The sequence below is a fragment of the Apostichopus japonicus genome, chromosome 20, assembly GCF_037975245.1.
Source record: "Apostichopus japonicus isolate 1M-3 chromosome 20, ASM3797524v1, whole genome shotgun sequence".
NCBI lineage: Eukaryota > Metazoa > Echinodermata > Holothuroidea > Aspidochirotida > Stichopodidae > Apostichopus > Apostichopus japonicus.
In genome coordinates this window covers 15,884,010-15,909,261 of record NC_092580.1, presented here as the reverse complement: position 1 = coordinate 15,909,261, position 25,252 = coordinate 15,884,010, and the positions used below count along the sequence as shown (strand labels likewise).

At 38.6% G+C, this 25,252-nt stretch overlaps 1 protein-coding gene across 1 annotated transcript in view; it reads right to left on the bottom strand.

Annotated features, from left to right (window-relative positions):
* LOC139962171 (uncharacterized) overlaps nucleotides 1–25,252 on the bottom strand; it is a 105,035-nt gene that overhangs the window by 27,274 nt on the left and 52,509 nt on the right. The window contains exon 4 of the mRNA XM_071962133.1: nucleotides 20,393–20,464. Coding sequence (XP_071818234.1) covers nucleotides 20,393–20,464 — 72 coding nt within the window. The remainder of the gene's footprint in view (nucleotides 1–20,392; nucleotides 20,465–25,252) is intronic.

Here is a 25,252-nt window from a genome sequence, read left to right as displayed (position 1 = left end):
ACCACCTCTTCTGTTTGATTATGAGCAAACACCCAGTGCAAATGGTGCCCACACCTGACTAAACAGACTTGGAATACAGCTATGTTTGCACAGAGACTCAGCTATCAAATACACTGCACCTCAATTGCATTCCACACCAAGTACTTAAAAAAACACAGAGAAAACCCTCTTTTACATTTTTAATATCCCGACTTTGTTTTCCTTACCGAGAGAAGAAGACGGTGAATTCATTTACCCGAGAAAAAAAAATTTCCAGGCCCATAAATAATCTTGATAGCAAATCTCCAAAAACAGCAGGCAAACAATAACAGACACTTAAATAGAAGATGTCGTTTCAAACGTTATTTCCACATAAAAGTCTCATCATCAAAGTTTGACTTCCCCTCTGAAATTGTTTGTTTGTCAAACTCATCAAAAAACGGAGTTCTTTGTGGGTCCCTGGTAGAAACTAGCAGTCCGGGCATTCAAGTCAAGCTGATCCATTCTATCGAATGACAAGACTCTGTTGTACGTGACTGCAAAGAACAGTTTCTTGTACATCTTTACTTCAAACAATTCTCTAGCACCCATGTGCAACTAATTATGTAGTTCACATGTTCCCTACAGTGCACACTATACTTTAATACCACGGTCTTGCTATCCTGCAAAAGACTTTCATTGCAAGAACTTGGGATGATGATGATGATGTCGAAGTTTTCAATCCCAACAAAGAAGGGTACTGAGATTTAATCCACTTACTGTTTATGGTAAAAAAATAATATAGTAAACAGCTTCTCAAATAAAATCCTGACTTTAAAACATCATTTGCAACATTAATGGCAGCAGTGTAAGATTTACAAGGAAACATTTTACTTTTCACATACTACAGGATGCATACTGCGTGATAACACACCAACAGACCACTGGAAGAACGCGAGTTCTCTTCCAGACTGTAGCACAGGATAGCATAACTCATTAACAGGTGAGAACAGACTTTGATAGTACGTTGTAACCAAGTAGTTGAATGACTTCAATGGCCTACATAAAACCTCAAATATAATACGTAGTAAAGTCATGGAAGAAACTACTGATTGATTCCCCAGAGGACGGCTATAAATCGCAGGATGAACTAATCCAGACTGATACCTGTTCTGCTCTGCAACTATTAAAGCAGAACTGATCAAAAGGAACATTACTTGGCCTAGCTTTACTTTCATTCAAAGAAACCCGATTAAGATTGCAATCCTTTCTGAAACTATTTCTCAGTGCCCAGAGACTTCGGTTACATTCATGGCAAATATAAAATCCCAGGTAATCCTAACCAACACTGATTCAAGTACAAACTTCATTTTCTTGATTTATGCTAAAAGCGAGCTCAACCATTTCATGCCGACCAGCTCCATCGCTTATTGAAAAGGGATGGATTACAATTACGAAGGAGGGAAAAAAATTGGATGTAAAGAGCTCACTTAAAATGATATTGGTTGGAATTCTTGTCAATAATATGGATGAGGTCTCGATAGTCAGAACAGACTCTTATTGAGATGATGCATCTTTCATGACGGAAGCCAGGTATGGGGGAGGATTTTAAGAAAAACATCTATCTTTTTTTTAAATTCTGGCTGATTTTTAAGGTTTTACTTCACATTTCATGTGATTGGTCTAACACCAAAAGGTGGGTAGGTTCTCAGTAGCACATATATATCCAAGTCTCCATTTTTGAAAGGTCATCAAACTTGCCCAAAGATCGCTCTATCTAGCTGCTTCATTTCTACACCTGAGGAAACAAATTTTCCCTCAAATGCTTTGCACATGGGTGACCTATATTCTGACAAACTCTGGAGAATTCTCAACTAATTTGCTCCAATGTTAAATCCATCCATCAACATGTCAACCTCTGCAGAATTAACCTCCTTTTGTATAATCCTCCCACCCCCCCCCCCCCCCAAGAAAAGAATTAGCTGTGAGCTACAGTACTAGGTGTTGTTCTCAACCCCAAAAACTATTTTTATTTTGTTTTTATTTCCCCACATATCCTAAGGCTGCTTACTCTAAATCTTCCAAGGTGACAAAGATAGAACTGGGCCGGTCACTCCTGGTTATCTATTGTATGGTCCCCTTTGTACGATACACCTTGTCCATTGTTGTTTCATTAAGCGTCACCATGTACTACTACTACTACCACTAAGACTAACTGCACGTGTGACCTTTTCTGCAGTGATCTACTTCCACACTGTCGTTCTATCGCAGGTAAAGTCGTGCTCCTCTAGGTATCTCCTAAAGGTGTTCTTAGGCGAGATCAAACAGAATTACTGAAATGAACCGACAGCAATAGAAGCAGAAGATTATGGAAAGCTTCCATTGCCTTCCCACGTGCTAATCAATTTGTTGTCATTGTGACCCGAACTAGTTTTTTCTCTATTAGATTTGCTTTCGGTTGCCTCAGTTTAATGCCGAAAGGTATTTTCACACACGCATACCTTAGAGAAAATCCTCCCCAACCCCCCCCCCCCCCCTTTGAAGTACTACGAAAATCTTGCATGTTTATTGAATCATAACCTAGTAATTAACTTTTGAAGTGGTGGAATTTCTTCCAGTCTGAAAGTGGTATAGGACGGTTAAAAATAATCCCTTCCTGGGGCTACCTTTCATGCACGCTTTCTCATAGGATGTTATTTACATCGTGGCAGGTCAACAGGTCATCATTATGCCCAGTTTGGTCATTGCCGATCTATAAATATCGATAATGCCTCCCAAAAATCAATGACACAGACTGAACATCGATGGAATATTGTATGTCCATCGACACACTAACATAACAATGTAATATTCATCAAGAAGAGTATAGATCTCGTATACACAGTACAGTGTATGATTCGAGATGAAAGATACTGAATTCTTGAGTTTATTAATTAAAATAATTTAGTCCACTGACATCCTTTTCTTAAAAAACCTTTGTGCTTTGCTTTATTTGCTGTGTTTTTCTACCCAACAGACAGCTGTTATATTAAACTTACTGTACTGGACTTGCCAAAGAATTCAATTGGAGATTTGAATTCAACAGAAAAGGAAAAATGCAAACAACTGTCGTAGGAAGGTATCGCAAACTATATATCACAAAAATTGAAAACAGGAAACTGTGAACTTACAGAGACCGATTATATGGCTTCTGAAGTGACTTCACGCCTTCACTTAACTTCTCGGGTGTTTCTGTCATATGTTTATTTTTGTAAGGTGACAATAGGCAGGTGTCTCTTATTTACTCATCAAACAAATATATGCAAATAAAAGCAATTAATATGGCCAAAACACTATATCTGAAGGGTTCTTGTAGCTCTGTGCGAGGGGTTTGCAATTTCAATGCAAACTTGCAATGTTTATCATAGAACAATTAATATCAAACATGTGGCAACTAAACAAAAACTACGACACACCTTCCTGATTTCAAAATGCAATTGAACCAATAACTAATTACCCAGGAAATTTATTCTACAAATGACAAGAGAGAGAGAGAGATTGAGGCATGATGATGGTGACGCATTTCGGTAACACCTTATGTTTATTCCCGGTGGCCAATTGAATTGCAATAAATTACAAGCGATGCCCAGAACTGTCAGACTAGATCCGTGTCACATGGAAAAATTCTGTTTTATGTGCACGTGTACAATGCATCATGTCTGCATCTATTGTGTGACAGAGCAATTACGGGATGTTGGGGTAACATTAGGCATCGAAGCTACGTGTAAATTGAATACTTTTTATCTATCGCACAAACATGGTACATGACCTAATAGCCAAAGAGACAGGTGAGCAATCAACGAAGCCGTAGCTGACCTCTCGCGTTTAATCCGAGGGCAGTAGAACAGAAATATCAATGCAATTTAAATGTTCTGAATGAACAGAGCTTTATTAGTCTTTAGTCAGTGATAGCCAAACGGGAAACCATGCTTACCTGTTTCCAAAACTACCTACCCACTGCACATTTCAGATATCAGCCTAGACTTAACAAATATCGGATTAATACTTTTTGACAGAACTACTTCCAGGTAATCTCCCACTTCCTCCTGCCTCCCGGTCACTCAACTATAAAATATGAAGAACAACCCATCTCTGTTAACTGACATTGCTACTGTTTAGTTGAAATTCACACGAGAAAAAAGAAGACTTTGCAAAAAGTGGAGCGAAGTACAAAGACGTTGCACATGTAACTTACTTTGACAAGTTTAACACAATATCATTGAAAGCAACCAAGAGCACAGACTTCTAAATCAATTTGCCGAGTACGACAAAAGGGTATTGACCTGGAACCAGTCCTGTCTGGTATGGGGGGGACGTTAGACGGTTTAAACCCGAGTCATATGGAATCACAGTTGATCTCTTATGAAAACATCTTCTGGCTTTCAAATTGGGGTTTTGTTTTCCAAAGATTTAACATAAATGAAAGGTGTTTCTAGTCTAGTTAAGAGCAGACAAGTTGCTTCAAAGGTGACCCTGCCTGGCTACGTATTATGATTTCAAAGTTCTGGGATCAGGGGTATTATCAAAGACAACAAGATCAACATAAATCCATCCTATTGTTTTTACAACTATTTCACTCCAGCTGAGCCGAAATGACAGATGTTCGATTCCGCAAGCTTCAAAATTTGGGCCAAATATTTCATAAGTTACAAAGAGGAAAAGATTCAGCACAGATCTGATAACTCCAGGCTGAATAGCAAACTAATCCCTCTGGCTTAATCTGTAGATCTGTGCGAAACAAAAGCAGCAGCACAAAGAGGAACGACTGATAATTTAGACTTTCGGAAGGTTTCCATGACAACAATTCTCTTACTTAGTTACATACAATACAAGAGCGATGAGACACACCCAAAAAGTCACTTTCACTTGTACAAAATTACCAGGTGCTTTAGAGAGTAGTCGAGCCAGTTTTAATTGCTGTGAGGAGACAGGTAAATGAGGAGCAAATGCACAGAGATTTCATGTGGTTTTCTAGTTAGTATTTAGAACACTAGAACCATGCTACAATTTTTCTTTGTTTAAAGCAGATCGCATGATACTGAACATTGTACTGTTTGGTAAGCAACTGATGATAGTAAGCCGACGCCTACAACATGGACACACATCCTACATCTATATATGTACACTGTATCGTCAAACCAGCCAGCAGGAGTTTTCACTCTCCAAACCAACTTCCAACAAAATCTCTATCAAAAAGTTGACCTGAAAACTTCACTTCCTTTCCCATCTTTGTCACTTTGCCCTGCATTATCATTTCTAATCCCCTCCAATAAAGTGTAATAAGCTGACCACAATAGAGAAGGTTACCTACTATTGAAATTCCAACAGTGGCTCTATAGAGCCGGGCACAATACAAGGTGCGAAAAGGAGAATTACAGTGGGTAAAAGTAGGTCTTGCAAGACAAATGATCGGTGATGACTGAATCAATTGCCATCTACCAGTTCTAAAAATGACCCTGAGCAAGATTATTGGCAGTTACCGAAGCATGGCCAGAAAATACCCAGAGTCCTCAACTGATTGGATCAATATATTTATATTGTAGGAATACTATTAATACACCAGTTATCAGCAAATACACACACACTGCTTGTATGAGCTTTGAGCCTTTAGGTAAATGAATCTACCAACAGTTTTGAAAGATAAGTCCATATGGCCGACCTTCAGAATGCAGAACACTTTGTCAATGTTTCTATCTTAGCTGAACGACATTGCTAAACATGTACAGATTTCTATGACCCCATTGTCAAGGACCAATTTAGTTTTCAATTTTTTATTTTTTTTTCCAGCTAGTCCCACTTAAACTGTTTTCAGATACTAAAATGAGACTGAAATATGGAATGACTGAGACAGCTAAAAATACCTGTAACTTTTTTTTAAGGGTGGTCATATGGTCCTTAAACTGTAGTTAACAACTAATTTTGTTAAAATGTTCAACAAAATACAAACAACACACAAACAACAAAAACCAACAAAATACTTGAGAACAAATTTCGAAAAGGGAAAAAAGGACTAAGAGACTTTAAAGTGACAGAAATAGAAAAGGAAAAAAAAAAAGAAGGTTTTGTTGATAGTAACAGTTATCAGTTAATAAGTTTCTTTGTCACTATAGAAAACATTGAGAACACAGAACTCTAGAAGTCCATGAATACTTCAAAGAGAAATAATAACTATCTCCAAACTGTCTAAAGATTTTTCGTACAAGCATGTTTTGTGGCCACTTTAGCAGATCTAGCACATTTTTTATTTAGTATATTACATATCACCACTAAGTAAGGAGGCAAGCTACCTTCTAAATAGAGGTTATTTAACAAAATTTTAAAGGCAAGGAATAACTTTGTGTTCAGTTTGTAGCAGTTTGAGGCTTTGGTTCCTGTCTACAAAAACCGCTATGCATCTTTATACATTTTGTAACCTGAAAAAAAAAAAATTCACCGAAAGAGTGCAAATCCTTGCAATTCAACCGATGCACATGACCATGCAAGATTCAAACCGAACTTGTTGCAGCAAAGACTACACCTAGATCCGTATCTCAGAAAATTAACAAAATAGACGGCAAAACCCAAAGGTTACCCTTAAATTGTCTGGCCTGAACTTCCAAGATTATAATACACAACACCCCAAGTGATGATGACCATGAACTCTATTATCTGAGATAATTTGGGAATTCCTTCCAAAATTTCCTAAAACAACATGGTTGTCACCTCACAAATTCCCACCTGGAGCTACCAGGATATTGCAAAACAACAGTCCCCCAAAGTTATACCTGTTTTTGGTGATGCTGCTGGCCGAAACTCACCCCCACAGAAGAAAACTAAATTGAATCTTATGACAGTTGTGCTGCACAGCTTGCGCATCACGCTGATGAGAACAACATCACCCAAAATGAAACCTGGGTGACGACGACTATCATGTTAGATGGCAAGCTATGTTTGTTATGTGTATAAAGCTGGATGAAAACCAACTTGTAGTACTGCGCTAGTACAGTATGTATGTATTTTCCATCCTCCTGCAAGCAGGAACTCGCGAAGAAGCATCATTGGCTAATCAGAGCCGCAAGCTAACCGAAGTTAGCCTCTTAGATTCATATTTAACGTCCATGATTATGAATTGTCAATTGTCAACAACTCTGTAACTGGACGACATACATTAATCTTGGAGTGACTCGAACAGGGGACCTTATAATGATTGGAAGGCACCGGTGTATATATATTTATAACAGGTATATAACAGTATATATGACACAACCAAATGTCACATGATCATTCAACACATGTATAATCTTCTTCTTTTTTTTTCTTCTTTTCATTTTTTCCCTCCATCAGACAAATCGAAAGAACTACTGTATCGCCAAAACTTTTTCGCCAAATGTTGAATAATTGCATGAATGTCTTGTGCTGTGTGTGATTTGTCAAAAGAAAATGAGGAGGCCAATAGAGGGGGGGAAAACGAGCCTAGCAGGGGAAAAACTGCGAGGAGAGAAAAACCTAAGTTCCCTCTGCACAGCCTGTGCTAGATATAACGATGAGAAGATCTTGGGAGGTGTAAGAGTGCGGAGACGCAAGACGATTCCGAAATACGAGTCGGTTCCGTCAACGAAAGGATTCGCACTTCATTCTAGGACGACAGAGAGAAGAGATCAACAGTGGTGAAAATTATCTCTGATGTTGGAGAGCACAGTGGGGAGACGTTAACCAGTGCTGAGAGAGAAGAGGAATGACCTCACACAGCCCTAAAGCTGACCTGGTTAGCACACAGGTGCAAACTCCAGGTACAGATGAAGAAAATGTTTTCAGGTATTCAAGGTGAATTGAGGCCAAATAAACACTTCCAAAATCTCAAATGTCACAAAGACATTTGGGGGGGGGGGGGGGGGGGGAGAGGCTGATGGACTCAGTCAAGATTTAGTGAAGAAGCAACAGAGTGAGTGTAAACACAGACATATTGATGAAAATTGAAATCACACTTTGAGGTTGAATGTTTCTGAAAATTCTAAATATTTATATATATCACTTTCTTCAGATATCAACTAATAAGTATAAATTGAATGTGTAAAAGTAAGTTGGCCTGACATTTCGATCCTAGCAGGATCTTCTTCAGAGGCTGAATGTCAAGTAACAGTAACAGAAGGAACAAAAACATGCACAGAATACAGACAGGTTAATGAGCATGGTGAACACAAAGAGATAGATGTAAGAGGATTAGTAGACAAGGGATGGAGAGAAGAAAGAAAGAACTCTAGTGGATAAGCAGTTTGCTAACAGTTTTATTTTATTTTAAAGTATAAATTGAACAAGAAGACACAAATAAATGTATACCTCTGCCCTAAATTGTCTATATTCATATATATTGAAGAGCTCTCTTTTCTAGAACAGACACAACACATTTTATTACGACAAGAGTGATCGCATGGCGAACCTTGCAAGTACAATAAAGCATGCTCTTGCTATGTATGCACAACTAGACAAACACGCACGCACACACACAGGTAACAGTTCTACACAACAGCCTCTACTGTACCTTGTTTACCTGTGATCCCATTATCTCTACAGGTTATGTAATCAGGTACTGAACAATCAATACAACTCTGTGCAGTCCACATTCATGTTGGTGGCTCAGATGGGGGTAAGAACTCCATTGATCAATACTTTATGACCGAGGTGCGAAATTTCACACTCCATACAAAACTCTACTATCACACACAGGCAATAGGAAAGAGGTTCACAGCCTTTATTGTGCGGCGTGGGACAAAATATTCATTCGCACTAGTACGAAGAGGCATAGTGGACTTACATCATGAAAGACCAACCACACGTGGCGGGTATTTCATTAACTTTCATTAACAGTTGAAAAAAGAGAAATTGGTGGTACCTGTACTACTCTGTTTGGCACTTTGAATTATGGTTATTGATGATGCTCTGTGTGACATAAATCTTATCCTGGAAAATATTAATTCTACGGTTTGGCCAACCATGTTAACAAAAATATCAACTGTAGGTTGTCCTATACAGGGACAACCAGCAAAATTTCTTAGAATTTGACCCTGGTGACAGAGTAACATGGTGGAACTTTGCTGTGTCATTAAACTCCAATTCAAATGAATTGACTGGATGTGGTGTCCATACAGCCCACCCTATCTATCCCTACCAAGGCTACCATACAGTAATTTATCCACTATCTGCAGTGTACAGTAGTAGTAGTATGAAAGAATTGACCATGCCAATGCTACAATGACTGTTAAAGCTCACTGTCCACACCAATCATTCCTTTAAGCTGATTTCAAACCCACAACACAAAAAACCATTGCATACTTCTAGGGCAGCATGATATTGTACCCTCCTCCTCCCATCAGGACATATCACTTACAGAGGTAATGCGCTGAAAAGGTTTTGACAAAGCTGCCACCAATACCCACGACAGCGCTTAGTCAATGCCAGATAACAAGCCTTGACAACTAATCCCTGCTATCCAACACACACACACCCGCCATACTTACTACTACTTACTACTACTACAGTGTTCATACCAGAGTTCCCCTAGCAAAAACCGATCAGTGTGCCAAGCAATGTTGCTTTTCATGGCAGAGGCGGGACCTTACTGTTTCTAATTTAACCAACGGGGGTTTCAGTATGGCCCCCTTTAGGTACTTTACAATCACTCAACTCCACATATCTAATTAAGATCAACTGTTCAGGTCACCCTAAGGCATTGAGTTGGAATATGTTACCACAATCCAGAAAGCTAGGTCAATTTTCAAATATTATATTGGGGATGAACAACAACAAAAAAAAGAAATGCAAAAAGAAAAGAAAAGAGAAGAGAAGGGGGGGGGTGGAAATCACAAGATTGGAAAGTTGAGATGCAGAGGGGCAGAACCGCAGGCCTTTGGTAAATTAACTTGGAAGTGTGGGGTTACATTAGAGGTGTCAGGCTAGTCATTCATTGGATGGAATATGAACCGGTTAGTGGCAGTGATAATGACATTTGGATGCTTGATGGATTCAAGATAACAAACTCCCCAACATCCAAAGTAAGAAAGTTACAGTTTGTCTGTCAAAATCTAGATCCTGAGCAGTAGTAAAATACCAACCAAAACACTGCCATAAAAGTGCAACCTTTTTTTTCAAATAGAGTTCAATTATATGCACAGATGGGTATAATGACACAACGTATAGGATTGTAAAAGACATATGACAGATCATAAAAATGTTATTAGCAGCCTAGCAGGTATCCTAAAAGGCTATGACACGGACAAGCTATATTTCTTGTTGTATTTTATCCATTGAACCATTATATTCTGTAAATTATTAGAAATACATGTTGAATTTGCGTCTTGCATATTTTGGGATGCTGGAAATTTAGCACAGTTTGAATCCAAACCCAGAGATGAAGTGTAATTATTGTGTAGAGAAAGGTAAGTTAGTGTCATGGCAATCTTCTTTGGTCGCCTGGATAGTAGCCTGGATAGTAGCCTGGATATTAGCCTGGATAGTAGTGGCCTGGAAGGCAGTTATTCTATAATGCTACGTAGCCTCATATAATGTACATACAGTGTGGGATCTGTTTGTACTGCAAAAAGTCATGCGGATCCCAATTTACAGTTCTCACACATTTTTTATTGTTACCATTTGTAAGACCATTTAAGGTTGGATTTTGTATCGATCGGTGAAAACCATGCCTTTCCCTTTTTTTAAGGCGAATCTGTTGCAGCCTTTGAAGTTCCTTTGTTTTTCCCATCTACTTTCCCCCTCCCCCCCTCCCAAGTGTTAACCTACCACAACATTTAGCATCCTACACATTGATGTAAACTCATGCATCTGTATGGGTCAATGTGACATTTACTATGATCATCTTGAAATCACTTGCAATACACAGTAGTGGTGCAACACATAATTTCCTACCTCTATGCTGAAAAAGTGGTTAAACAATCTTGGTACCTAAAGTGATTTTTAAACTTCATTTCGCCTGCAACCAACCCTCCCCCCCCCCACAGTTTTATCACTAACCATATATTTACTTTGAGGGGACACCACACCAGGTCAATAATCTCATAAAATAACCCACTTTACTACTATAGTATGGTACTTAAAAAGTGAGTCATATTTTCTCAGTACAAGCAGAAATAGTGATAAAACTGTTGTACTTTGGGCCAGTTTTTGGTGAAGGTCTACTAATCACTAATAGTACACGACTACTTTGTGACATATTTCCGTTTCATCCTCTTTAACCAATTTGTCATAATTTTCTTTTGGGGGGGGTCGGAGGTTTTCTTTTTGAGGGAATGGACGAGAGGGTTAAGAGAATTTAATGGTAGAGGGGGGCACTGAAGGAGAAAGAAATCTATATTCCTCTTGAATTTGATATCTGGCATTTAAACTATCTCCTTCTTTAACAAGCATGCATGTCGAAGTCTCATTTTCTAATTTTAACTTTAACTCTGATGCCATGGTATCCAGGGATTTTAAGTAAACCAAGCTAATGCCAATGTTTTCACTGTACCTACCCTTCTTCCCATTCCCATCTCCCTACCATGTTCCCCATCCTCCCCCCCCCCCCCCGGCCCTCTGCTTCTAACAAAAAGAAAAGGGTTATACACCAGAGGCCTGTAATGCAAAAAATCTTTGTTCAAGTTATGTCTGTACGGTCTCCAAGACAAATACTATACTGTGGCTGTATGAAATACAGTACCATTGCCTTTGCATGTGTTCTTCCCCTACAGTCTCTGTCATATGGGAAACATATTAGATTCTTTGCTCAGTTCTGCTGCACAGCAACTTTCATCCATTTAATTTGTTTTTCAATTCTGGAATTATTATCTAAACCGTAAACACCACGGGATGACTCACTAAACGGGGAAAAGTAAGAACTCTGAAGGACCAGCGGACCGACTTAAGACTCCAAAAAACCACTTAATGTTGCTAATGTTCCGAGCTCCTTACTTTACATCAAGTACCCTACTGAGATGCGCCATCATGAGGTCAAAGGCTATTCCTTTGATTTCTCTCGCCCCACCAACTGAGAACGACAATGAAGATGCTGTTTTGCGTTTTCCTGTTGTCAATGGAAATGACCTTTGAAAGTCACCTCAACATTTATAGGATACCAGTTAATGCCATAGCTTGTTATATATCTCTCATCAAGTGTGGTCCTGACTCTGAGGCTACTTTCTTTCTGTGTCCAGTTTAGAACAGAATAAGAGTACTTTCCCATCTTATCTTCACCTTGATAAATCAGTGATTAAAAAAAAAAGCAAATCTTGATCCCCCAACATGTGGTTAACATAAAAGGATAAACAAAGGGACGTTATGAAGGTATCGTGTCACCTATAAAATTGTGACTGCAGAAAGTTGAAAGAAAGTTCCAGACCAGACTCATAAAAAAAGGGGAATCTCAAGGTATGTCAGATGTTTTCAAGACCAACTAAGGTAAAAAACCTGGAATCATAACCAAAAAATCAGTTTGAGGTGCTTTGCACTTCTACTATGGAAGATGGGAGCTGCTACTCTTAGAGTAGCAGCTCCTTGATGGAAGAATATATATGTATAATGATCTATCTAATAAAAATTTTGGAAAGAATTGCTAAAATAAATTGCTGTACTAGATTTTGCAATTGACTTTACTATAACACTCCTGAGAAGGGGAGAAAACCAAATGTGGGACTGTTTTTCAGCAAAACAAAATGTCAAGTTTCAAAACACCTACAGAAGATCGCCAATTTGCATTCAACCACAAGCTAAACACAAGCTGAATACTTGAGATGGGACCGAAATGAACTGAAGCCTTTATAAACTTCTTGGAATAGAGAAGAAAAACCCAGCCTAAAGAGTAATAATCCCTTCTGAACTTGGAGACAGAGTTTCTGAATAACAGCCCCCTATTGACACTGCTAACCCAATGTGACTGAATACATTAAGGACTAGGGGACCGTACATAACAATACTTCCCAAGAAACCACATGTAAATCCTCCTCCACAAAAGCAGATATATCTGAGAAGGCCCAACTTCCTTTTCAATTACATAGGAACTGTTACTTGTGTCAATTCTGTGCACTTTTATCTCCTGTCCATCAGAACTTAACTACCATGATAAAGCTTGACACTAGAAAGCAAGTTCTGCTTCAGGACATCTCTATAGGTTATGATGCCAAACACAAAGGTAACTACTCTACACAATGGACTCAATTTGTGCACAAACCTAGCTTTTAGGACCCACTCAACTGAATCACTAGTCGGTTATTGTTGTCTACACTGTAGGACTTGCTCCATGAGCTGTGTAGTAGTTAGCACACACACAATTTTATACTAGATGTGTATGTTATACAGTATTACCCAGGAACACTTTTTTTTCTTCACACCACCCCGAGCAGTTTGAAATGAAACTGTAGGGAATGTTTAAAAATTGCTCTTAATTATAGAATATTACTTGGTTTCCCTTTCTCCTTTTTCTTTATTCTTCTCTCTTTTTTGGAGCTCTATTCTAATCATGGTCTAGAAGGAAACTTGCAGTTTTTAGAATTTGCATGTCCCCCCCCCCCATCCCCCTTTAAAAAGTTACCCCTTGCAAGATTTGAAAAGCATTAACCTTTTGAGAGTATTTTGCTAAAATGTCAATATTGATGGAGATTTCTTACAGAACAATGGTAACTTTGATAAATATTCGTGCTCAAGGTAGGAAAACTTAATAGGTCAAAAGATACAGTATTTTATAATCACCGAGTCTGAGAGTATATGAAACTGACACAAATTGTTATGACTGTTTCAATTACAGTACAGTTGCTAAGTACTTGTTCTGAATGGATATGTTTGTATGCAACTTTTTTCGATAAAAAAAATGACTGGGAACAAAGCACGATAAAACCTACAACCGTGTTCTGCAACACAACAGTGTTCTGCCGACGAAATTCCTAACGTGCAGCAGCAAACTTGCACAAAATTTCCCTCATATAAATTACCTGGTTCGATCAGTAGTAAGAAAAACCTATACTTGCACAACACGGCTCTCAGAGAAGACGGAGCATGCATTATTTTTCATGCTTCTTGTGTTTCACAGCGAGTAGTACATTTTCGCTTCCCTAGTGTTTACAGACCGTGTGCCTGACTGAATCACCACTTAGTGTAAATGTCACTCCCTCTACTACCTACTTGTCCCAAACACCATTTTCTTCGCATAATTGGTCTAGATTTGACAGTCTGCCCATGGAAGGTAATCCATCACAGAAGGTTTCTCCGATATTACATTCTCTGTTCGCCTCTACCTGCTGTGGCATTTTGAAATAACAAGCCCTATCCCACAGACTAACACGGAAGGCAGTCTAAGCCGTATGTTAATGACGAAGACGACATCGACGACGGGGAAAGAGGCCTGTGGGTAGGCAGCGACTGAAGGAGGTGTTAAAATCACCAATGATCATTACTACACCAAAAACTCCTAGAGAAGGCCAAGCATGAGATTCTGACAAGTCCTGATCAGTGGGAACTTGATAAATGCCACATCAACCTTGAGGGAAGAGGCAAAAGGAGAAGGAAAAAAAACAAGAGGGGAAAACAAAATATTCTGTGGAGCACTGGTGTGTAGATAAGTGTACAAATTTCTCTCTGCTCTGTGTGTGCTTATTAGGCATGCAGAGAATGCACAAGGACAGTGGTACAAGTGCTTCACCAGAATAATACTTGAGAAACTAAAAAAAAAGAAAGAAAAACACACAGAAAAAAGAAGGATTGAGCGAGTGGGGTTTTTACCCTTTGACAAAACTCCAGTATAATTAAAACATTAGTACCCAATGGACAAGCCAAAAGGCAAGGGTGCTTCTGAAGTGTTAATTTGTTCATGTAACCTGATGGGGCCATGTTTGGGTACATTTCAATTTTGTGTGTGTGTTTTCTTTCATCCAAAACTGATCCATGAGAGAGATAACTGGGAAAAGGAAAAGTGCCCTTATGGATTCACTGAGGCAATACATGTTGGAAGAATATTAAGTTCTTATGTACACTAGGGTAATGGCAATGTCTTTCTTGGAAATTATGACACTGTCCAAAAAGCGACTGAAAAAGTACTAACATTTCAAAATTAGTTCAAGATGTCAGGTTTACTTTGTTTGATGTTTCGTATCATTCTTTGTTGTGTGTCTTTATTTTATGAATGCGTCGGCATGTTGTGTATGATAATTTGAATACACATGGCATTTAAAGGAATTAGACCCCGCCAATATAAACTTAACTCACACATACATATTATAAGAACAAAAGCAAGCAACATACATACATCATTTAAATTGTGTTTCTATGTCTATAAATATTGTAAGTCTCTATGCGACAGAAATCTTAAATAACAAGGCAAAAGTTTGGGGCATAAGAATAAATAATAGAAATCAATGCACAACATATAGACGGCTTCAACACATGGTCAAATACAAGGGGGATTATGCCCCCCCCCCCAAAAAAAACTATAAAAGTGTAACGATGCGGTCGTTCCCAAACCACCGAGAGGCGCCCAAAATTGGTAGAGACTGAGGGGGAAATATTGAAATCAGAAAGGCTAACTTGATGATGGAGGAGGCCATACATAGATCAACTCTCCCCCCCCCCCAAAAAAAATGGGCAATATAAATGAAACGTAGAGTTCACTGAGGCATTCACTTCTAACACAATCAGCGCAATTTGTTGATGAGATTAATCACAGGAACCAAGTCGGTACCCTCTTATCTCTTGACGGCAGACATTTGATTGCCGACACATTCATCACAGTAATTGCTCCAAATGTTTACGTCTTAGTCACATAGAAGCCAGGAACATATACACTGCCAGTACAAACTGTATGCCGCTTTTTGCCCAGATTTTTTCTCCCCAGGATGTTTAGGGTGGCAAGTCCTAGCTGTTGCATTTATGTGGGGCACTGACTGTATGAAAAAGTTAGTGTACTAATTCCAAAAGCAACAAAAAATTTTCCTTTCCAAACATTAAAAACAATCCACAGAGCGACCTCCTGAATACCTTCAAAAGTTAAACTCAAAGAACAGTGGATGTAAAACCGTCACCAAGTGAAACAGGATAGAAGATGAAAAGTATGAAAGATGAGAAAGTCAGAATTTAAGAAAGCTTAGCGCCCCCCCTCGCCCACCTCCCCCCACATATATATGTCACTAAAATGACAGATACATTTTATTATAGACAGCGATAAATTGGCAGCTTCCTTAAATTCCACCTTGGCAGTCAAGCACTCCCTCCCTGATCCTATGCCCGCTGCTGCCGAAGGGCTCTTCATCACAATGGTAGTGGCTACAGTGGGTGCTTTGAATGTACTACGCAAACTGCACAGCTTGTAGGAAATGCTGCTGAGTAGGCAGGCAGGCAGCAGTCTATAATTCTTATCTGATGGCACTTGAAAGGAAAATATCTTGGCATTTCATATGTCATGTTGCTCCCTTCGATGACAGGTTCTAGTGGAGAACATACAAAAGGCCAGATATGGTGGCATCACCCCATACACCTTTGTCAACACCTCTGCAGTTGGCTGTGGTGGCGGGGCAGTTATGTGGGATGTATAGGAGGAGGCTGTAGTCACATCCTAGTAGGGGGCTGTTAGTGATTTGACTTGATAACAGGCAGAGATCAAGGACTGATCTCAGAGACTGAAATAATTGCAATGTTGGAAAGACTGTTGACAACTTTTAACTGGAGGGAAAGAAACAGCTGCTGACAATCACTCTTTAATATAGATCCTTTCTATTATTTTGTTTTACACTGTTATTGCCCAGAAATGGTCCAGGAGTGACTGACGGGGTGGGTATGTGCTCCACTCTTCTCGTTTCCATTTCTCAGACACGGTTTAATTACAGAGTTCCGCTATCGTGGTTTTTTGTCTGCTCATGGGTTTTCGATAGTTTTGGTCTCAAAGGCTCGACATTTAACAGAGACTGAGGGAAGGGAGGATGGACTGGATATTTAAATGATTGATTTTAAATTAATTTTAGCCTCTTTTGTCTCCCACATATATACTTAAAATTTCTCATGGGCACCACTAAAACCATGCATTAACAATACTGTGTGGGAAAAGTGTATGGGAATTGACATGTATACAATGAAACATGATACCCAACGATATGTGAAAACCTCCATTTTCCCAATTCAGGTACATGCACCCGGCAGCTTTAACAATGCAGGGATCTAAATTGTTGACAAATGAGGTTAAATACTTGTCTAATTCCACTGGTATCATGCGAACCCATTTAATGCGCTCCAAGCGGTGAAGAGAGAGGGGGGGGGGGCAGGTTTCAAGTGCGGTGAAGAAATGATTTATGAGCTTTCTGTTATCCCTTGTTAAGAAGAGTAATCCAGCATACATCCAATGATCACACAAACATGATGAACTGTTAACATAACAACTCCTCCCAGCTGGAGGTGTCCTATACTATTACATGATGTTATGATATCTTTTGACTGATGGGCTGTTCATAGGTGTAAAGTATAATATTACCCAACTCTCCAGATCAAAAACACACACAGACACACACACACACAACTACGGAAAAAATTATAAAACCTGCACGGAACAAAAGTCATATGAAGAGAGCAGTTAAGGTTTACCCTCTCAGAGAGATAGGCCAGGATACTAAACAATGAAGTACTATCCATCAAATGAATATAATACACATATATACATCAAACACATTGATTGATCAAACCCCTGGAAGGTTTATCTAACACTTTTAGACTGCCAGGTGACAAATTTATCTTGCAGAATGATTTCAATACCCCTACGAGGAGTCTTCTTCGAGTTGAGTACTTTTAACTTGTTCTGAGGTCAGTACTAAATATAGGTGTGGGGAATAAATTTAATCTGAAACAGGTTTTAACCAATCCTGTTTAAACATAAAAACTGTGGAGGGAGTTAAGAGGGGAAGGGGAGTTTGAATCAATCCTGTGTAAACATAAGAACTTGAGGGGGAGGGAAAGGAGAAGGGGGGATAAAGCTTTTTAAGCTTTGTTTTACATTAGATAATTTCAAACCCAGAACCAATTGGATCATCCCATTATGCCATGGAAGTTTAATAGTCACAAGTTTGATTTCGGACGAAACAGAAGATCGCTAGTTACAATATTCCAGTGCACATTACATGCATAGTGAGTGGTAAATTCCCAAAATAAGCCATTTATTTATGAGGACTTCAGCATATCAAATACCAAAGTGGTGACAGAATATGACTTAGACAAAATAGATCATGGAAATTGTCTAGATATAGTTTATCACAGATGTTTTCATGGCTAAGATAGCAAAGCACAGATTGATAGAGAGGTTGAAATTACTTGCCAGTAGTTCCATGGCTTTTAACTACATCATACCTACAGTAACACCAATATGATAAGGACCGGTAGACCTGACTGCTAGTAAACTATAGACTACACAGCGCTGCCCTTTAATGTCTCCATCTCTCTCTCCGCCTCTCTCTCTCTGACTACAAAGGCAAATGCAAATCAAGTGCTTTCTCAATGACATAGGTAGCAATGTCTTGTAAATCACGAAAGTCGGAGGTGATCAATCTCCTGAAGCCAACAGAGAGGAACGAGGAACATTTTCTTTCGGAGAAAGAGATCGGCGGAGCAAAATGCTTTTCCAGTCCTGACTGACAAGAGTACCTCCATGTTCTACTGGTTTAAAAAACTTCAAGTACTGGATGTAATGAGCTTATTTGTTTACCACTGAAGGACTGATGGCTTTCACCGTAAAATATATGTTCGGATAGACGGTCTTGCATGACTGAAAGACGACCGGAGTTGCGTGCAAGCGAGACGAGCTGGTAATGGCAGGGAGGGTGGGAAAGCTATTCTTATTAGGGGAGCCTCTTGCCCTAGAAGTCAGCTCAATGAGGAAGCTACCTAAAACATGGAGAACCAATCGCATGAAAAAAATGATGCGAATCGAATATGTCATTACCTTCGTTAGGTCATCGATCATGAACATTTTTATTTTTCATTTTCATTTTGAAAAAAAAATTTTTTAGAAGAAAGTCTAAGTTTGATCAATTGTCGTTAAAGTTTTGTTAGTTTGAGATATCCTCGGCAGGTTTGCTATCTAGACAGGATGACCAAATGTGAAAAAGTGCTGTAGAATACACTGCACATTTTAAAATACATCTCTGGACGATTTGAATCTATAACAAAAATCTCTTTGCCCCCAGATAAAGCTGGTAATACTGACTTTCAAATTGAAGGAACATTCCACAATTAACATTATTGCACAGCTAGTGAATATCTAAAAAAAAATTCTTCCTCTATTTCTGTTTTGCAACTTTTCTTCCAACAGAGATGTCCTGTTCACATACGTTATGTCACTACATGGAACACAGATAGAGAGTAGCCGCCAACACCACACCAACATCATCATCACCTTCACCACTGTGCTAAATTCAATAGCAAGTTTTATTCATAACCAGCTTATCTTCTACCTTTCCTTGCTCCAGGGTATTCGCCAAGTAATTCATACGACAAACTTAAGTTCAAGGCCAATCTACAAAGCTGTTTAATGCAACTCAGGCTTTGACGCTCACTTGCTTCTAAGGCTCGCTCGCTTGGCCTTTTCTCTTTCTTTCTCTCCTTTTATTTATTTTTTTTCTCTCTCTTTCTGGCTGTCATCGAACAAAGCGGCAAACTTCTTTGAGGAGCTAATACGTCCCGGCTTTGGCAAAGGTTTTTTCTGCCGTAGCTGTTTGGTACTTTGAGGCCATCTAGAGCTCTGTTTTCTGTATGTAAACTGTAGTCATGACGTGTCTTCGGACGGAATGATGTACGGCCGTAAAGCGTCATAATAAGATGCCTCCCTTTCGACTGTTTTTATCATGATAATGATTAATGAGAACTAATTGCCTTGACACCATCTAAACAAGTTTTAACTTTCTACCATTCTAACAAGAATGAATTATGCGTTCAGATGGTATATAGATATTTGCTGAATGGGCCACATGTGGATGTATGTTCGTTTGGAGCTCGGCAAGAACATCTGGATAAATTATGCGCTGCTTTTGGGGGTGGGGAATTGGGTATGGCTGGGGGATGGGAGACAGAAGCCTTGTGAGGGGTTATACAGCAACGGCAGGGAACTTAACGTATCGTTTACATGTCGGCCTATGTATACAGTAGTCAGACATATAAAGTGGTACCTAACAGTCATTTGAGTAGACCTGTGATGGTCAAACAGGGCATTATGTGAATGGATCTGCTTATTTCAATCCCTGAATTTCTTTTGTGATAGCAAATAGTAAAAGGTAATAGTGTCAAAAGTAAAATCAATTACTGAGAAATTGCAAAGTTCCTATGAAGTAAACTAGTAGTAAATCCTATAGATACTGTAACTCTGTGGATTAAGAAACAAAAACGGTGTAAAAGTAATAATAGTGGCACTTACAATGATTCCATATGGTCTAAATTTCTCAAGCTATTATCGCCAATGTAAGATATTTTGTTGGTCTGCAGTTCTCTGTAAGAAAGAAATGGAAATGAAAACAATCAAAACAGAGATACTACAAACAAATGTTTAAAAATATTGCATATTTGTAGCTAATAATAGAGATACAAAAAATTGTTTAAATGTATATACTTAAATTTTAAATAAAGACAACTTCCCCTCCCCCCCCTGTGGATTGGCCACTCCTATGCGACCAAAAGCAAGGGGTCATCTTCATGATCTCCACTAGGATCTTGGAACAAACTGAATTCACAGAGTTGACAGGTTTTCTTAATCTCAGAGACTGATGTAGAATGACTACAATACATTCTATGATATAATGGTTCAGAAATCAAAAATGGATTTTCCTCTATCAACAATACGGTTTTTACGAACCAGTCAGCTGTACACCCCTGCCCCCCACCCCCCAAAAGCCCACAACAGTATATTTTCTCCCATGACTGTTCACACTGCACACACGGACAACAACTGTTTTATGCAAAAAAAAGGCCAGCAGAGACACTTCCAAAAAATGAATCACAACACAAACTATTACTTCACACCTGAGTGCATTTATAAACTGGTTAACCGCACATAACTGAAGAATAAACTTTGATAGCCCAATATGAATACGACTGCCTACTGTGCCGTGATAAATATTTAAGTAATTTCTCGATAGTTCAGGACTAGCCGAATGCAAACAGTGATCTCGAAGCAGCACTTCACTTAAATGCATCATTAGGCACTTCACACAATTTTTCTAGCCTTTTACTTTGTTCTAGCAAAACTAACTGCTGACCTTTTCTGTTAATACTTTCGCAAATTGCTTTTTAAGCCATTTCCTCTCTTTCTCTTTCCCTCCCTCTCTCTCTTGTTTCATTTACTTTTCCTTGCATACTGTACATCACTGTAATTATGGGAGACTTCATGAGGAAAATCAAACAATTTGCTGCTATTTGCCAAATAAGTGAGTCCAGGTGACTCAATTCCCTGAACACGGTAAAACCAGTGGATACACTGCGATGCATCCGGGCTGCCCATGCACTGTAAACGTCTACCGCCCGACCGTGCTACCTACAATAGCATCCTGTATTGATCTGACTTGAAGCATGGACTGTCAGAAAGCTGTGAGCAAACTGGATGCCTTGCTGGAGCTGCACATTTAATCAATATCAGTCCACACTGTAGTTCTGCCAAAAAGGTGACTAGAAATCAGGAAGAAAAAACTAAATTCTCAAGGAGAGAAAAATGTTGCCCTGCCTCATATTTGGAAGGTAGAAGAAATCTCCCTGATTGTTTGACCGAAGGGAAAATGGGGCCGGCGAGTGATTCTAGACTTGAAATCAATCAAAGATGCCTACAGGCTCTCATGACACAGTTCTTTCAGTTATTTACATTAAAAGAAGAAGGGAAAAAAAAAGAATTGTGCATACATCAGGTAAAAGGCTTCAACTTCTTCAGCCAGAAGCTAAACTTTATAATTGAAATTTTCATCTCAGGCAAATATACCCTGATCCGCTTTTAAAAATAAAAGCTTCACTTTCCTCTTTGGTCAATGAAACGACGACACTTGTTTGTGCAGAACTTTGAGGAGAGCTGAAAATGTTCCTGGGCATATAAACTGATGTTACAGTACTAGCTCTTCATATTGCCGAACTGATGGCCCAGTTGAGATGAAGACAAAACTTTTTCACTTATCAATTCGTAAATAAGAAATTTGAAAACTTTGTAAAATTACCTAATATGTGCCACAAACTATTCATGGAATTGAAACTCAGTCTTTGGTCAAGAGTTCCTCAAATTTCTTTTTCCAACCTTGTTCCCCCTCCCCTCCCCCCCCCCCAAAAAAATTGGGAATGTCATCTACCATTTGCGAGACATTAAGATCATGTATGCAGGACTCAAAATAGTGGACGGCAGAGGAGGGGGAGGGGGAGGGCGGGGGTGTAAAATAATAAAAGTTTAAAATTTTGGCCAGCTGGGTATGGAGAAAGTGCACACTGCATGTTAAGTGGAAACATGTACAGTAGAACAAACGGAATACAGAAAATTGCCTAAACTGTGCGTAACATTGAATTTCGATTAATTAGGCTCTGTGGCTCTACAAAGTGATCAACTACTGTACCCACTATAATGCACCTTTGGAGCAACTTCTCAAAAGCATATACAGTAAACTAATTGCAATGTGAATAATGATCCTTGTGAAGTTTTGAGTACTAAGCCGGTCCTTACAAAAGGCTTATAGTGGCTTATAGAACCCCTCATCGCACTTGGCATAAATATCAGAACTTTACACTTTTTTGCAAAAAAATCCTCGTCTTTTAAGTAGCTGCAATAATTGCACGGGTATGTGTTACTTAAGTTCCTTAATTTAAAAAAATTCCATTCCAATTTTAAACTGTTTTACTGAGCCATTATTCAACTAGCTAACTACACAACCTGGCTAAATATAAACTTTAAATTGGCATTAATTGCATATAATTAACAGGTTACAAGCAATACCTGAAGATAAGATTTCGTAGAGGCAACTAATGTCAATATTTGCATACATAGAGTGGTGTTTACTACGTAGATTGTTGTCAACAGGCAGACACAGTGCTGATATCATTTCCATCTTTTCAATAATCAAACTTACATTCTTGATCCTTGGGTTGCCATATCAACTTAAGATATGAGGTGAGGTGAGGTAATTTTAAAATAAAACTTGTACAATAGACTGAACCCTTGATATAATATTGAATCTATATCACCCATTCAGCTGATCTCTTCATCTTGACATTTATAATTGGAATTAAACTGAAATATAGCATAGTTGACAAATTTGCAAATTAACAACCAAGTACTGTAACAACAACAAAAAATCACTGATTATAAAACTAGTTAGAAAGTGCAGAAGTACAGTAGTTATATATGTAAAACTAGAGTGGTGCGAGTCCAAGCTTAAGACTTGAATTCCCTATTTATATTTAGAAGCTGTACGTGAAGTGTACGCACTGCTTCTCCCGACAAGGCTGCCAGTGGTAGCTTATTCCAGTCCGATGCACTAACAAAATTATATACCTCTACCAATAATTTTTGAGAATCTTTGTTTTCAAACGGTCACAATATAAATAAATGCTCAGAAACAAATACAAGCCTGGGCTGAGTGGCAGTAACTTCAACCTTATTAAAAGTTCAGGTAATAATTTAACCATGCTTGTTTCCTTTCTCAAAGGGTAAACCTTTCCATAGTTTATCCCCCCCCCCCCCAATAAAAAAAAAAACCTAGTTTCCTTCAGACTATTGTTTCATAACAAGCGCTGCTAACCTTATAATTAGAAAAACATCCTTATCAACACAAAACGCTACCTGCCTAACCAGAGAGTAGACAACCACAGTGTACTTCTTCACTGGCTTATTAACCTTTTGCGTCTAACTGATGTCTTCATCCAAAGGTGGGGAGGGTTTTCGCCCCTTCTGTCTAGGGATGTTCATGTGTGTGCATGTACATACGTGTCACAAATCAGATGCATGGAGAAGAATTATTATGTTGGACTGGGTGCTCTGAATTGTTGACTGACGTTTCTGTACCCGAACTGACGTGTACAGTACTACACATTTTGATGAGACCTTTCACAGGTAGCATGCAGGAAGTCATTTGAGTGTGACTAATGCTAGCGTCTTTTCTGTCAAACACCTCCACAATTCCACTCAACACCACTGTCCTATTGAAGCTTTGTTTGTAGCATTTCCTTTCGAAATTCCTTCTTTACTTTTTGGTCATATGATAAACATTACACAGTATTATTCACGACGGTTGACCAACAGTCTTTATCTTTGCAGATAAACAAAAAACTGTTGGTAGTTCAGACATTACCTTTCAAGTTTAAAAAAACTGTTGATATATACTGTATGTATGTACGTTGAAAGTTGACACTTTCCAAGTTCACCAGGCAATGACAGATCACAACGGACCAGCAAAATAGTCAAGGATTTAAAAAATTCCAAGTTGTAAGTTTAGGTCCTCTCAATTATTTCTACACATCCTGGCTTCATCATCAGATACTAATGATACAAAAGTAATGTAAAACAATCAAAAACCGAATCCTGACTTTGTTAAAAACCAACTTGAAGCAAAACCCTGTTATGATAGAAACAACAATCAATATTAAATCTAAAAATCTCATGCAAAAAATATTATTATCCTCGAGGTCAAAGTCTAAATTCATTTTCCTGAATACTGATCACTTAAGCGAATTTGGAGTTGAGAGCTCAGATTGTAAACTCTGGGACCAGATGAACACTGTGCATACGATAGTCTAGAGGACACTTTGACTCTCTTTCATTAATTCTTTTTCTAAAAACTAGTGATAATGTAGCTCTTGGTTCTATTGCCTACCACTACCAGTGCTTGGAATGCTTAATTCACTAATATAGCACCATGTTTTTTTTACCATGAGAGAGGCAATACTCTACACCTGTGCATCTCTTACAATGTCCATCAAGGGCGGCGATGTAAATGTTTATCTTGTCTAGTCAGTGTTTGCCATCAATTATGGACATCCCAAAATGTTTCATTAGATAGGACTACAGGGTACATATTGATATATAGCCACACATGCTAAGTCCTGTACAATATTCCTTATGGTAATAAATCTTGTCACCGAATCTTACTTTCAATCTTAAAAGATAAAACAAGTGAAATGAATTACAGAACTATCAGTTTCTTTACACTGTCTTTCAGCAGTTCTAAATGAGAAATTCAACCTATAAACAAATAGTGTCAACCTCGAACTTTTTGGCATTTGAACAAAAAAAAGCATAAATTTAATATAGTTTCAT